This window comes from Homarus americanus, unplaced genomic scaffold (assembly GCF_018991925.1).
Source record: "Homarus americanus isolate GMGI-L3 unplaced genomic scaffold, GMGI_Hamer_2.0 scaffold10478, whole genome shotgun sequence".
Classification (NCBI taxonomy): domain Eukaryota; kingdom Metazoa; phylum Arthropoda; class Malacostraca; order Decapoda; family Nephropidae; genus Homarus; species Homarus americanus.
The window spans coordinates 372,501-388,244 of record NW_024742485.1 but is presented as its reverse complement, the minus strand read 5'-3'; the positions used below and the strand labels follow the sequence as shown (position 1 = coordinate 388,244).

At 46.2% G+C, this 15,744-nt stretch overlaps 1 protein-coding gene across 1 annotated transcript in view; it reads left to right on the top strand.

The window, feature by feature from the left end:
- The first annotated feature begins 491 nt into the window (after positions 1 to 491).
- LOC121876937 (nephrin-like) overlaps positions 492 to 15,744 on the top strand; it is a 104,238-nt gene continuing 88,985 nt past the window's right edge. The window contains exon 1 of the mRNA XM_042382518.1: positions 492 to 666. Coding sequence (XP_042238452.1) covers positions 588 to 666 — 79 coding nt within the window. The 5' untranslated portion in view covers positions 492 to 587. The remainder of the gene's footprint in view (positions 667 to 15,744) is intronic.

The following is a 15,744-nucleotide window of genomic DNA, read 5'->3' as shown; positions in this document are numbered from 1 at the left end:
CGCCATAGTGGATTATACCATAGTGGATTATACGCCATAGTGGATTATACGCCATAGTGGATTATACGCCATAGTGTGTTGAGTATCCACTGTAATTGTTTTAGTGGATGTTAAGTGTGATTTTTTCTTCAATATTGTGAACCTTGATTTCCTCCTCCCTCCTCCCTGCTCCTCCTCCCCTTTCTCCTCCTCCATCTATCTCTTATTTCTCCTTCTGCTCCTCCTCCTCTTTCTCCTCCTCCTCCTCCTGCTCCTCCTCCTCTTTCTCCTCCTCCATCTATCTCCTCTTTCTCCTTCTCCTCCTCCTCTTTCTCCTCCTCCTCCTCCTCCTCCTCCAGCGCCATTGTTACGTGGAGGAATTGTGACTTGAGATGATCTCCAGAGTTCAGTGGTGTATTAACCCTGTTTGACATGCATTATCGTGACCTGCACAGTGTTTGATTACCATTATCGTGACCTATAGTGACCTGAATAGTGCTTACCTGAGTGCTTGACCTCCATTATCACGACCTGGAGTGACCTGTACAGTGTCTGAGCTCCACTACTGTGACCTGAGGTGACCTGAACTCTCCCCAGCAGCAGTGAGGATGTGGAGAACACTAATGGTGGTGATGGTAGTGGTGAACAGCCTGGTGAACAAGACCTTCAGTTTGGAGATCAAGAGAAGTAAGTGATGACACCACAGTTTATCTCACCTCATAATTAACCCAACCTAACCTAACCCAACCCAACCTAACCTAACCCGACCCAACCTAACCTAACCTAACCTAACCGACCCAACCTAACCTAACCTAACCCAACCCAAACCCAACCTAACCCGACCCAACCTAACCCAACCCAACCCGACCCAACCTAACCTAACCTAACCTAACCCGACCCAAACCCAACCTAACCTAACCTAACCCCCAAAGGTAACGTCATGGTGGTTTAATCTTCAGGTGATCCAGTGTTTTTTATGACTATGGATTATTCCCCTGTTTTTTTTTCCACTTAGTTTTTTCCTTTGTTTATTTGTTTCCTGTTTGTTTGTTGTTGTTTTTATCTTAATAATGGGAGGTTGGAGGCCAATTCACCCCAAAAAAAGTAGTAGCATTCACACATGGAGTCAAGCATCGTTGGAACTACCTGATGCGTACCATCCCTGAGATCCGACCTCTCCTCCACCCTTTGGAAGAAGCACCAGTGTCAAGTTCATTCCCAAACTAGTGAAACACCACGACTTAACCCTAGAAAGAACACTTTGCACTTCCACCAAGACTGAGGGATCGGACTAACTAATCCAGAGGAGATTGCTTGACTCTGAACATCAAAATTCACTTAAGCTCACGGCAGCCTCACTGACCAATTCCGAATGCAACTAGGAAGTGGACACCAGCGAAGTTAATAAGATCCGTAGGTCCATTACAACAGATCGGCAGCACTGCCAAGATGACATGTTGCAGCAACTATGCTGCTGGTTCCAGAAAAATTTGACAAAAAAGTAGCTATAGCGCAGGAGGTGGGCGCCTCGAATCTTAACTACGTTACCGATAAGGGCAAATGGTTTCTTAACAAACAAGAATTTACAGATGCCATTGCTCTAAGGTACGGTTGGCCAGTAGATGGTTTTGCCCTCCCAATGCGTGTGTGGTTATTCCTATGATGGCGATCACGCCATGGTTTGCAAGAAGGGCTTCATAGCATGAGGCATGACGTGAGGTAAGGGGATCTCACAGAAATATGTTGAAGGAAATCTTGCCGGGACGTCAGAACCGACCCTCTCCACTGGATGGCGAGATCTTCCAACACAGGACTTCAAACACATCTAACGAAGCCCGTGTGTGGACGTCAGTGCTGAGGATTCTGGACGCGGGGACAGCGAGCTTTCTGACATCAGGATTTTTGATCCCATGGCCGTTTGTCACCGTAACTCTAGCTCTCGATGCTGCATAGGAGGAACGAGAACGACAAGAGAAGGCATATGGGGGGAGAATTCAAATGTTGGATCAAGGCAGCTTCACTCCTCTAGTGTTCACAACCTCTGGTGGGATGTGACCAAGTGCAAGATGTTTCTACGCCAGACTCTGCGGAGCTGATCTCCGAACAGAAGCAGCAGCCCAGAAGTTATGTCACAGCCTGGATGAGATGTCGACTGTCCTTCTCCTTCGGTCGGTTTGCCTCAGGGGAACGAGAGCTTGCCCCTACTCCAACAACTGCTGCAGATATCGACTATGAGGCTACAGTCACTGAATGCCGCATAGATCTGCGGCTCAACTAATTTAACACAGATAGGATAGTTTCTTATGTATTAGATATTTAATATTAAGGTAAATAAATGGTGGCGAAGGTGTGGCTATTGGGGAGGCTGAGGCCACGTTTAAAAAAAAAGTAGTAGTAGTAGTAGTAGTAGTAGTAGTAGTAGTAGTAGTAGTAGTAGTAGTAGTAGTAGTAGTAGTAGTGGTCCTGACGAAGGCTCCCCACCTACTCGTATAACCAATGGTGTAGCTAGTTCATAGTTAGTAAACACATTTTCATATTCCAAATGAAGCGAGAGTAATGTGTTTTCATTAATGCAACAAGCGACGAATTTACTGCAGATATAAACATTACGACTGAGAGAGAGAGAGAGAGACAGAGAGAGGGGGGGGGGGGGGGGGGAGAGAGGGGGTTTGGGTAGGGAGGAACAGGAGGAGGGGAGAGGGGAAAGGAAGAGAGAGGGAAGAGAGGAAGAGGAAGGGGAGGTGAGAGAGGAGGGGAGGAGAGGAGGTAGAATGAGGGAAGATGAAGGGAGGAAAGAGAGGGGAAGGGATAGGAAGGGAGAATGAGGAGAGAGGGAGGAGGATGAAACTAGTGAAACAGACTAAATACTGTGCCCAGACATGACCCCCTGCAGTTAACTCACTCATTCATGACACGTAAAAAAACATTTGTGGTGGAGGCTGGTGGTGGAGATTGGTGGTGAAGGAGATGTTTATGGTGGAGATTGGTGGGAGATTGGTGGTGGAGAGAAGATGTTTGTGGTGGAGATTGGTGGTGAAGATGTTTATGGTGGAGATTGGTGGTGAAGGAGATGTTTATGGTGGAGACTGGTGGTGAAGGAGATGTTTATGGTGGAGACTGGTGGTGAAGAGATGTTTATGGTGGAGATTGGTGGTGGAGAAGATGTTTATGGTGGAGATTGGTGGTGGAGAAGATGTTTATGGTGAGGGTTTGATGTTTGTGGTAGGGATGAGAGGGGAGGAGGGGAGGGGGGTGGGAGGGAGGGATGGTGGGGATGAGGGGTGGTGAGGGAGGAGTGTGGTGAGTTATCAACCAATAGCGTGACAGAACCTGCCAACCAACCACAACACTAATCTTCCAAGACGACCCTGATTGGCCAGTCCATTCATCTCAAAGGAATGTCAACACAGAGATGAAAAATTCACCCTAAGATTGCTTCTTCTACCAAATTGGGGGAGGGGAGGGAGGGAGGGGAGGGAGGGGGAGGGGAGAGGGGAGGGGAGGGAGGGGAGAGGGGGGAGGGAGGGAAGGAGAGGGAGGAGAGGGAGAGGGGGAGAGGAGGAGGAGAGGAGGAGGGGTTAATCTCAAAGAACTTAAATCAAAGGACAGACAGACAGAAAAAGAGAGACAGGCGGAGATAGAGACAGATAAACAGATAGACAGACATAACACACAAACCACTAACCTAGAAAAAGACAGACAGACAGACAGACAGAGACAGAGAGACAGGCAACACACCGCAAATCTCCCCAGCGAGGAAACACCCAGACAGTATAATTCACGATAAAATCTGTTATTTTTTCCCCAAGACGCGACCAGGAACAGCAGAACGGTCCTCATGGCTTGATCACCAGGAACAGCAGAACGGTCCTCATGGCTTGATCACCAGAACAGCAGAACGGTCCTCATGGCTTGATCACCAGACACAGAGAACGGTCCCTGCGGCTTGATCACCAGGAACAGCAGGAACGGTTCCTCATGGCTTGATCACCAGGAACAGCAGAACGGTCCCTCTGGCTTGATCACCAGGAAGCAGAACGGTCCCCATGGCTTGATCACTAGGAACAGCAGAACGGTCCTCATGGCTTGATCACCAGGAACAGCAGAACGGCCTCGTGGCTTGATCACCAGGCACAGCAGAACGGTCCCTCGCGGCTTGATCACAGGCACAGCAGAACGGTCCCCTGCGGCTTGATCACCAGAACAGCAGAACGGTCCCCTCGGCTTGATCACCAGGCACAGCAGAATTGCCCTCATGGTGGATCACCAGGCACAGCAGAACGGTCCCTCATGGCTTGATCACCAGGCACAGAACGGTCCCTCATGGCTTGATCACCAGGCACAGCAGAACGGTCCTCGCGGCTTGATCACCGCGCAGAACGGTCCTCGCGGCTTGATCACTGGGAACAGCAGAACGGTCCCCGCGGCTTGATCACAGGCACAGCAGAACGGCCCCTCGTGGCTTGATCACCAGAACAGCAGAACGGTCCTCATGGCTTGGATCACCAGGAACAGCAGAACGGTCCTCATGCTTGATCACCAGGAACAGCAGAACGGTCCTCGCGGCTTGATCACCAGGAACAGCAGAACGGCCCTCGTGGCTTGGATCACCAGGAACAGCAGAACGGTCCTCATGGCTTGATCACCAGGACAGCAGAACGGTCCCTCATGGCTTGATCACCAGGCACAGCAGAACGGTCCCCTCATGGCTTGATCACCAGGCAGCAGAACGGTCCCTCGCGGCTTGATCACCAGGAACAGCAGAACGGTCCTCATGGCTTGATCACCAGGAACAGCAGAACGGTCCCTCATGGCTTATCACCAGGAAACAGCAGAACGGTCCTCGTGGCTTGATCACCAGGAACAGCAGAACGGTCCTCTGGCGATCACCAGGAACAGCAGAACGGTCCCCGCGGCTTGATCACCAGGAACAGCAGAACGGTCCCCTCGCGGCTTGATCACCAGGAACAGCAGAACGGCCCTCTGGCTGTCACCAGGAACAGCAAACGGTCCTCGGGTTGATCACCAGGCACAGCAGAACGGTCCTCATGGCTTGATCACCAGGCACAGCAGAACGGTCCTCATGGCTTGATCACCAGGCACAGCAGAACGGTCCTCATGGCTTGATCACCAGGAACAGCAGAACGGTCCCTCATGGCTGATCACCAGGAACAGCAGAACGGTCCTCATGGCTTGATCACCAGGAACAGCAGAACGGCCCTCATGGCTTGATCACCAGGAACAGCAGAACGGTCCTCATGGCTTGATCACCAGGCACAGCAGAACGGTCCTCTCGGGCTTGATACCGGCACAGCAGAAGGTGGGTTGGGGGGGTTGGGTTGTGGGGGGTCCGCGGTTGATCACAGGAACAGCAGAACGGTCCCTCATGGCTTGGATCTGGGGGGGGGGGTTGGTTGTGGGGGTGGGTTGTGGGGGGTTTGGTTGTGGGGTGGTTGATCACGAACAGCAGAACGGCCCCTCATGGCTTGATCACCAGGAACAGCAGAACGGTCCCCATGGCTTGATCACCAGGCACAGCAGAACGGTCCCTCATGGCTTGATCACCAGGCACAGCAGAACGGTCCCTCATGGCTTGATCACCAGGCACAGCAGAACGGTCCCTGGCGGCTTGGATCAGGGAACAGCAGAACGGTCCCTCATGGCTTGATCACCAGGAACAGCAGAACGGTCCCGGTTCATCTGATACCAGGAACAGCAGAACGGTCCCTCATGGCTTGATCACCAGGAACAGCAGAACGGCCCTCATGGCTTGACTACCAGGCACAGCAGAACGGTCCCCGCGGCTTGATCACCAGGCACAGCAGAACGGCCCCTCATGGCTGATCACCAGGAACAGCAGAACGGTCCTCATGGCTTGATCACCAGGCACAGCAGAACGGTCCCTCATGGCTTGATACCAGGCACAGAAGGTCTCGATCAACGGTCCTCATGGCTTGACCAGACAGCGGCCTCATGATCACCAGGAACAAAAACACCCCTAATCTTTAGAAAATATGTTTACTTGTGTATTCATTCTTGGGGGGGGGAGATGGGGGGAGAGGGGGAGGGGGGGGAGAGGAAGAGGAAATTGAGGAGAGGCAGGGGAGAGAGGAAGAGGAGATTGAGGAGGGGAAGGAGAGAGGAGGGGAAGGGGGAGAGAAAGAGAGAGTTTGAGGAGGAGAGGTGAAGTGGAAGAGAAAGAGGGGAAAGAGAGGGGAGGGCACTACAACAACGAGCAGGAATACAGTATGCTCTTATAAACTGCGTCAGCTGTACATGCGGATTTGTGGCAGGGCAGTGTTCGTGAGGAGTTTAAATCACGGAAATACTCAAGAAAAAAAAAAACTTAACCAGAAAATATATTACGACGTACAAGATCATTCATCTATATAATGTTAAAACCCCAGAGAGAGAGAGAGAGAGAGAGAGAGAGAGAGAGAGAGAGAGAGAGAGAGAGAGAGAGAGAGAGAGAGATATAGGTGTGTGTGTGTGTGCTAAGTCCCTTGAAGTTGTTTTCATCACCCGGTTATACACAGCAGTTCCGTGTAGAGGATTTTTGTAACCCGTTTTTAATATAAGGATTTTACATAGTTTACATAACCCGTTTCTATTGAACTCGTTATCTATACTAACAGAATTCCGTTAGGGGATGTTCGGTATCAGGTAGACAGACAGACAGACAGACAGACAGACAGACAGACAGACAGATAGACAGACAGGCAGAGGACAGACAGACAGACAGACATAGACAGACAGACAGAAGGACATACATGACAGACAGACAAACATAGACAAAAAACAGACAGACAGACAGGACAGACAGACAGACATAGACAGACAGACAGACAGACAGACAGACAGACAGACAGACAGACAGACACAGACAGACAGACAGACAGACGACAGACAGAGACAAAACAGGACAACGATTACCCCCATTAAAAACGACATTAACTCGCCCACCCTCAAACTCACGAGCCGAAAAAACAACAAACAAATGAGCCCAAAACACGGACACAAACACACGGACACAAACACACGGTCACAAACACACGGACACAAACACACGGACACAAACACACGGATACAAACACAGCAACACACAACACACGACACAAACACACGGACGCAAACACACGGACACAAACACACGGACACAAACACACGGACGCAAAACACACGGACACAAACACACGGACAAAAACACACGGACACAAACACACGACACACAAACACACGGACACAAACACACGGACGCAAAACACACGGACACAAACACACGGACACAAACACAGGACACAAACACACGTAAACACACGGACACAAACACACGGACGCAAACACACGGACATAAACACACGGACACAAACACACGGACATAAACACACGGACACAAACACACGGACACAAACACACGACACAAAACACGACAAAACACACGGACATAAACACACGGACACAAACACAGCAAACACACGGACAAACACGGACATAAACACACGGACACAAACACACGGACACAAACACAGACACAAACACACGGACGCAAACACACGGACAAAAACACACGGACATAAACACACGGACACAAACACACGGACGCAAACACACGGACACAAACACACGGACGCAAACACACGGACATAAACACACGGACACAAACACAGGATACAAACACACGGACGCAACACACGGACACAAACACACGGACACAAACACACGGACGAAACACACGGACACAAACACACGGACGCAAACACACGGACATAAACACACGGACACAAACACACGGATACAAAACATCGGACGCAAACACACGGACACAAACACACGGACACAAACACACGGACGCAAACACACGGACATAAACACACGGACACAAACACACGGACACAAACACACGGACACAAACACACGGACATAAACACACGGACACAAACACACGGACACAAAACAACGGACACAAACACACGGACGCAAACATGGACACAAACACACGGACACAAACACACGGACGCAACACACGGACATAAACACACGGACATAAACACACGGACACAAACACGGACACAAACACACGGACACAAACACACGGACATAAAACACGGACACAAACATACGGACACAAACACACGGACGCACGGCGAACACACGGACACAAACACACGAACACAAACACACGGACATAAACATACGGACACAAACACACGAACACAAACACACGAACACAAACACACGGACATAAACACACGAACACAAACACACGGACGCAAACACACGGACACAAATACCATTCATTATGAGGCACTTGTTTTTCCTGGGAGGGGAGGGGGTGGGAGGCGAGGGCGGACGTTCACATACAGCTCATGGCCCTGAGAAAGAAGCTTATCAAAACAAACAATACTGTAAACAAATAGTGATGTAAACAACCAATAATGTAAACAAAGAATAGTGTAAACAAACAATCCTGTAAACAAACTATAATGTAAACAAACAGTAATGTACATAAACAATAATGTAAACATAAAAATATTGTAAATAAAAAAATGTAAACAACCAGTAATATAACAAACAAAACATAAACAAACAATAATGTAAACAAACTATCGTGTAAACAAACAATAACACATAATTATCTAAACAACAAACAAATACGAATTTTTAACATGAGTAAGTGAAACGTGGCTGGCTGCGACCGTAGACTTTTTCACTCTCTGACAACACACAAATAAAAACAACAACAAACAAACACAAACACATCAAAAACAAACAAACATAAACAACAAACAAGATACAGGAATAAACCCACTTGGTAAAATTGTTCCCACAGACGTATTTATAAACTGTAAAAAAAAACACTGTTCCCACACACAGATTTTAGGCTAGGGTGCTTGCTTGAGGCTTAAATCACAAAACAAACAAACAAACACACTAACAAACACACTAACATTTAACTGGACAACTAAAAAAAATGATTTGTTGATCTATTTATGTAAACGAAGCAAATATAACTCAGGTGAATTTATTGTAGCTGAATAAAAATATACATTGATTTGTTGACCGTTTTCATATAAACAATGTAAGTATAACGAGGGGAATTTATTGTAGGTGGGGAAAAAAGTAGGGAAATTTATTGTAGGTGGGGGGAAAATACTAGGGGAATTTATTGTAGGCTGGGAAACCCTAAGGGAATTTTTGTAGGTGGGGAAACTAAGGGATTTTTGTAGGTAGGGTAAAAACCAGGGGAATTTATTGTAACTAGGGAAAAATAAGGGAATTTATTGTAATTGCAAAAAAATGAATGAACGCATTGTAACTTAGAAAACACTAAGGAAATTTATTGTAACGGGGAAAAAATAAGAGAACTTATTGTTATTGGAAAAAAATAAGGAATTTATAGTTACAGGAAAAAAATAGGTGAATTTATTGTTACTGGGGAAAAATAGGGAATTTATTGTAGTTGGGCACAAAAAGAGACAGGCAGACAGACAGACAAGAGAGCGAGAGACAGGCAGCCAGACAGACAAGAGAGCGAGAGACAGGCAGCCAGACAGACAAAGAGAGCGAGAGACAGGCAGCCAGACAGACAAAGAGAGCGAGAGACAGGCAGCCAGACAGACAAAGAGAGTGAGAGACAGGCAGACAGACAGACAAGAGATGAGAGAGAAAGTGCGCGACAGAGACAAAGAGAGCGAGAGACAGCAGCCAGACAGGCAAGAGAGTGAGAGACAGGCAGCCAGACAGACAAAGAGAGCGAGAGACAGGCAGCCAGACAGACAAGAGCTGAGAGACAGGCAGCCAGATACAGAGAGCGAGAGAGACAGGCAGCCAGACAGAGACAAAGAGAGCGAGAGACAGGCAGCCAGACAGACAAGAGAGGAGAGACAGGCAGACAGATGGACAAGAGAGCGAGAGACAGGCAGACAGACAGACAAAGAGATGAGAGAGAGGCAGCTGTACAGACAAGAGAGCGAGAGACAGGCAGCCAGACAGACACAAGAGAGCGCTGAGAGAGACAGGCAGCTGTGACAGACAAAGAGAGCGAGAGACAGGCAGCCAGACAGACAAGCAGGAGCGAGAGACAGGCAGACAGACAGACAAGAGAGCGAGAGACAGGCAGCCAGGACAGACAAGAGAGCTGAGAGAGACAGGCAGCCAGACAGACAAGAGCTGAGAGACAGGCAGCCAGACAGACAAAGAGCTGAGAGACAGGCAGCCAGACAGACAAGAGAGCGAGAGACAGGCAGCCAGACAGACAAAGAGAGTGAGAGATAGGCAGCCAGCATGACAAAGAGAGATGAGAGACAGGCAGCCAGACAGACAAGAGAGGAGAGACAGGCAGCCAGACAGATAAAGAGAGCGAGAGACAGGCAACAGACAGACAAGAGAGCGAGAGACAGGGGCAGCCAGACAGACAAGAGAGCGAGAGACAGGCAGCCACAGACAAGAGAGCGAGAGACAGGCAGCCAGACAGACAAACAGACAGACAGACAGCCAGACAGACAGACAGACAGCCAGACAGACAGACACATACCAGTACAGTTAGACAGACGGAGAGCCAAACAGAAAGACAGTAATTAACATATAAACTACTGGCTCTTGCACAGCCACATAAATGTACAGAGAACAGAATCCCCAGCTTATTTCACCTGAAGATTAACACCCCACCAAGCTTATTTTACCTGAAGATTAACCCCCCTCCAAGCTTATTTCACCTGAAGATTAACCTCCAAGCTTATTTCACCTGGAAGATTAACCCCCAATTGTTTCACCTGAAGAATACCCCACTGCTGAGCCACCTGAAGATTATCCCCACCAAGTTTACCTGAAGATTAACCACCGCTTATTTACCTGGATTAAAGCTATTTCACCTGAGATTTTGTTACCTGAGATTACAAGCTTATTTTACCTGAAGATTAACCTCCGCTTATTTCACCGGATTAACCTCCAAGCTTATTTCACCTGGAAGATTAACCCCCCCAAGCTTATTTTACCTGAAGATTAACCCCCACCAAGCTTATTTCACCTGAAGATTAACCCCCCACTGCTTATTTCACCTGAAGATTAACCCCCACCAAGCTTATTTTACCTGAAGATTAACCCCCCACCAAGCTTATTTCACCTGAAGATTAACTTCAAGCTTATTTCACCTGAAGATTAACCCCCACCAAGCTTATTTCACCTGAAGATTACCCCGTTTCACCGTTCACTCATGAGCTTACCTGAAGATTAACCCCACCAACCTTATTTCACCTGAAGATTAACCCCTAACGCTACCTAGGAAGGCTTAGTAAGGTAAGGTTAGTTAGATTAAGTTCGGTTAGGTTAGGTTAGGGTGATTAATCTTCTGGTGAAATAAGCTTGGAGTGATTACTTCAGGTAAATAGCTTGAGGGTGATTAATCTTCAGGAGAAATAAGCTTGAGGGGTTAATCAGAGAAATAGCTTGGAGGGGGGTTAATTCAGAGAAATAAGCTTGAGGGATTAATCTCAGGAGAAATAAGCTGAGGGTGATAACCAGGTGAAATAAGCTTGGAGGGGGGTTAATCTTCAGAGAAATAAGCTGAGGAGGGTTAATCTTCAGGTAAAATAAGCTGAGAGTGATTAATCTTCAGGTGAAATAAGCTTGGAGTGATTAATCTTCAGGTGAAATAAGCTTGGAGGGGGGTTAATCTTCAGGTGAAATAAGCTTGGAGGGGGGTTAATCTTCAGGTGCACCGAGAGACCAGTCCTTAAGGATGACATTTCAGGAATAACTAGACACAAAAGAGAAAAGAATTCACAAGAAAGTTTCGTATTTGGTCAAAGTTTAAGTTAATGAGGTGTTAGCGTGGAGCTCTTAACCTGGAACAGAGCCAACGGGAACAACAGGAACAACAGACCAACAGGAACAACAGACCAACAGACCAACAGAAATAACAGACTAACAGAGCCAACAGAACAACAGGAAACAATAGACCAACAGAAATAACAAACCAACAGACCAACAGGAACAACAGGAACAATAAACCAACAGAAATAACAGACCAACAGAGACAACGGGAACAACAGGAACAACAGACCAACAGAAATAACAGACCAACAGAGACAACAGGAACAACAGGAACAACAGACCAACAGAAATAACAGACCAACAGAGACAACAGGAACAACAGGAACAATAAACCAACAGAAATAACAGAACAACAGAGACAACAGAAACAACAATATTCACAGGCACAAAAACAACACACACACACACACACACACACACACACACACACACACACACACATATAAAAAATAAATACACAAACCCCAAAACATAAAAATTAAGAAACTTGTTGATATTGTCCATTGTCTTCTTTTTTCCCCACTTTGTTTTTTTTATTTTTTCCCACTTTTTTTTTTTACTTTTTTCCCACTTTTTTCCCTCCTGTACCCTTTCCGGAGCAGGTTAGGAAGGAAGCGTTCAGGTAATTCGCGTTCACCCTCAGCGTTCTTTTGTCTGTGGGCCGTCGGGGAGGAGAATGCCAGCTGACAAGCAAAAAGAAAATTTGCATGGAGAGAGAGAGAGAGAGAGAGAGAGAGGGGAGAGAGAGAGAATATTCAGGCCTCATGAGCATAAAAGAGAATTAGTAATGGTGTGAGAAAGAGAGAGAGAGTCTACTGTGAGGGGGGGTTGGGGGTTGTTGTTGTTGTTGTTGTTGTTGTCTTTGGTTGTTGTTGTTGTGTTTATGTACTCGCAATTCTATACATCGACAACTAAAACCTTTAAACACACACACACACACACACACAACACACACACACACACACACACACACACACACACACACACACACACCTGGTCTTCCTCCATAAATGCCACACAACGTAAACACCTAGAAAAAGTGCAAAAGAGGGCATGCAAGATTATTCTCTCTTCCTACTCACTGACCATCACCACGACCTCATCTGTAAATTTAGTGAGAAGTTTCTGCACCATCCTCGACACCGGCTCCTACTACCACCTGAGATCCCTCACCCAAGAATTGCTGTTCGACACCACAACCGCATCCAGCCCATACGAGCACGAACTGATCGCTATAAGAACAGCCCAGTCCCAACCATTGTAAAAATTATCAATAACTTGTAATCAACCAGTGTATTCACTTCCAGTCAATCCTACTTCTTGCACTGTCACTATGTTGAAATGCCCTGTAGTATGACCTTCTCCCCACCTCATTATTATATATCATATTTGTATCACTTATGTTACTTGTATATTATTTGTAAATCAAAAGACCCATTCCCCAATTATGTATATTTTCAGTCTTCCGGCTGCCATGTTCTTTCAATAAACCGTTAATTATTATCATTATTATTATCATTATTATTATTATTATTATTATTATTATTATTATTATTATTATTATTATTATTATTATTATTACACACACACACACACACAGGACATTCACGTATTCTACTCATTTATATTTTTAGGTTAGGTTAGGTTAGGTTAGGTTAGGTTAGGTTAGGTTAGGTTATGCCAGGACAACAGACAGATACACAAACAAGACACAAGAATCCATACCTAGACACCTTTTACCTATTTCAGTCATATATTTTAATAATGAGGTGTTCCTATGGCTAATTCCCCAAACAGGTATATTATATGGGTCAGAGATCAAACACGTTGATAACATTCATATAATTTATTGACGTAATTGTATAGAAAAACGTAACGTGACGGTGATAAACGTACAAGTGACGTATAATGAACCTTTTATCGTGTGATGTAATGTAATAAGTCTCCCCTTGTCTTATAAAGAGGTCTATTAGAAAATGTCGTCTTTTTTGTTTTAATTCTCGATGACATTAACCTTGACCTTTGACTTGTGTGTGTGTGTGTGTGTGTGTGTGTGTGTGTGTGTGTGTGTGTGTGTGTCTAAAAATTCAGTCAAATCACATTACCAAAAAATATGAAAAATCCCCAAGTGAATACAGCTACGAAGATACGTGAGGGAAACTGAGAGGAAAAGAATATAATAATCAAACCACAATAAAAAAAAACACCTCAAAACATTCAAAAAAGAAAGTCAAAAACTCCAACACCAAAAAAAAGGCCCCCAAAAGAAAGCAAATAACGAAAAAACTCCCCCAAAAATCGTAAAAAAAAGTCACATTAACTCTAAAAATCATATAGAAAGCTTCGACACAGAGAAAGCAAAGAGCAAAAAGATCCTCAAAAGACGCCTGACAGGAAAAGTCTGGGGGGAAAGTCGTAAAGCAACCGTGGATGGCGCTTGGTGAGGGAGGCTTAGAAAGCGAGGAGGTGAAAGTAGCCATGACGTAGGTGAAAGCATCACCAGAGTGCCTGATGGACGGGTCAGAATGGTCCTGGGAGGAGATGGAGGCCGTCTGGCAGAGAAAGAACGGAGAGAAAGGGAGATGGAGAGACATTATGGTAGGAGGGAGGTAAAGAGAGAGAGAGAGAGAGAGAGAGGAGAAGATAATGAAGCTAATGATGATGATGATGATGATGATGATGATGATGATGATGATGATTAAAAAATGTGAACAGAAATAAGAGAATAAACAAGATACAATCAAGTATAAACAGACAGACAGACAGACAGGTAAAGAGAAAGACAGACAGACGGTAACATAAAATAACATACATAAATACAGACAGAACGGGAAACAGACAGACAGACAGACAGACAGACAGACCAGATGATAGATGAACAGACGCAATAATCAACCACTTTCTGGTCGTTTGTCATGCCAACTGTACCCCTCTACCCACCCCACACCCATTACCCCACACCAACCTCCCCTACACCCCCACACCCTGCACGCCCCAGTTGACGCATGGTTGTGAAAATCCAGAAAATCCATTCACCATCATTCCCAAATTCCTGTTGTATCATTTTGATGCCAGAGGTCCAGGAGAGGAGGCAGCAGCGGCAGCCAGCGAGTTGAATATGCATGTCTTACCCTCCCTAGTCCCCTTCCCCCCTCCCCCCTCCTACACAACCTCCCCCTCCTAAATCCCCTTCCCCCCCTCCCCTCCTACACAACCTCCCCTCCTAGTCCCCCCTTCCCCCCTCCCCCTCCTGCCTTCCCCCTCCTAGTCCCTATCTCCCCCTTCCTTCCCTTCCTCTCTGGTCCCTCCCCTACCTCCTCTCCTCCCCCCTTCCCATCCCTTGTTCCACTCCCCTTATCTCCTTGTCCCTCCCTCTCTCACCTTCCCCTCCCTCTCTCCCACCCCCTCTCTCCTCTCTCCCCCCTCCCTCTCTCCCCTGACACATAACACAGCCTTATATTGCTAGTCTTTCATTACAGAGACTGATTAACTCAACATAGAACTTTTTTTCTTTTCTCTCTTTCCTTTTACTCCTTATCTCTGTCTCAATTTGTTCCCTCTCCCTCTCTCTCTCTCTCTCTCTCTCTCTCCTCTCTCTCTCTCTCAAATATATAAACACAGGAGAATATTAAATAAATCCTATCAAGTGGAATAATTTTAATATTTTTTTTCAGTTCAAGTTTCGTTTTTAGAGGAGAGAGAGAGAGAGAGAGAGAGAGAGAGAATTTTCCTACGCTACAACGCAACAAACCCTTTGAGAAAATTTATAGAGAAACAAAAACCAAAAGAGAGAAAGTGAAAGTGAGACAATGAGAAAAAGAAAGATAAACAGAGAGAGAGAAAAAAAAAAGAGACATTCTTATAACTTCTTTCTGAAAACACATAACAATAATTCAACAAAAATTTATGTATAACCATTTTTTCCGTGACGTT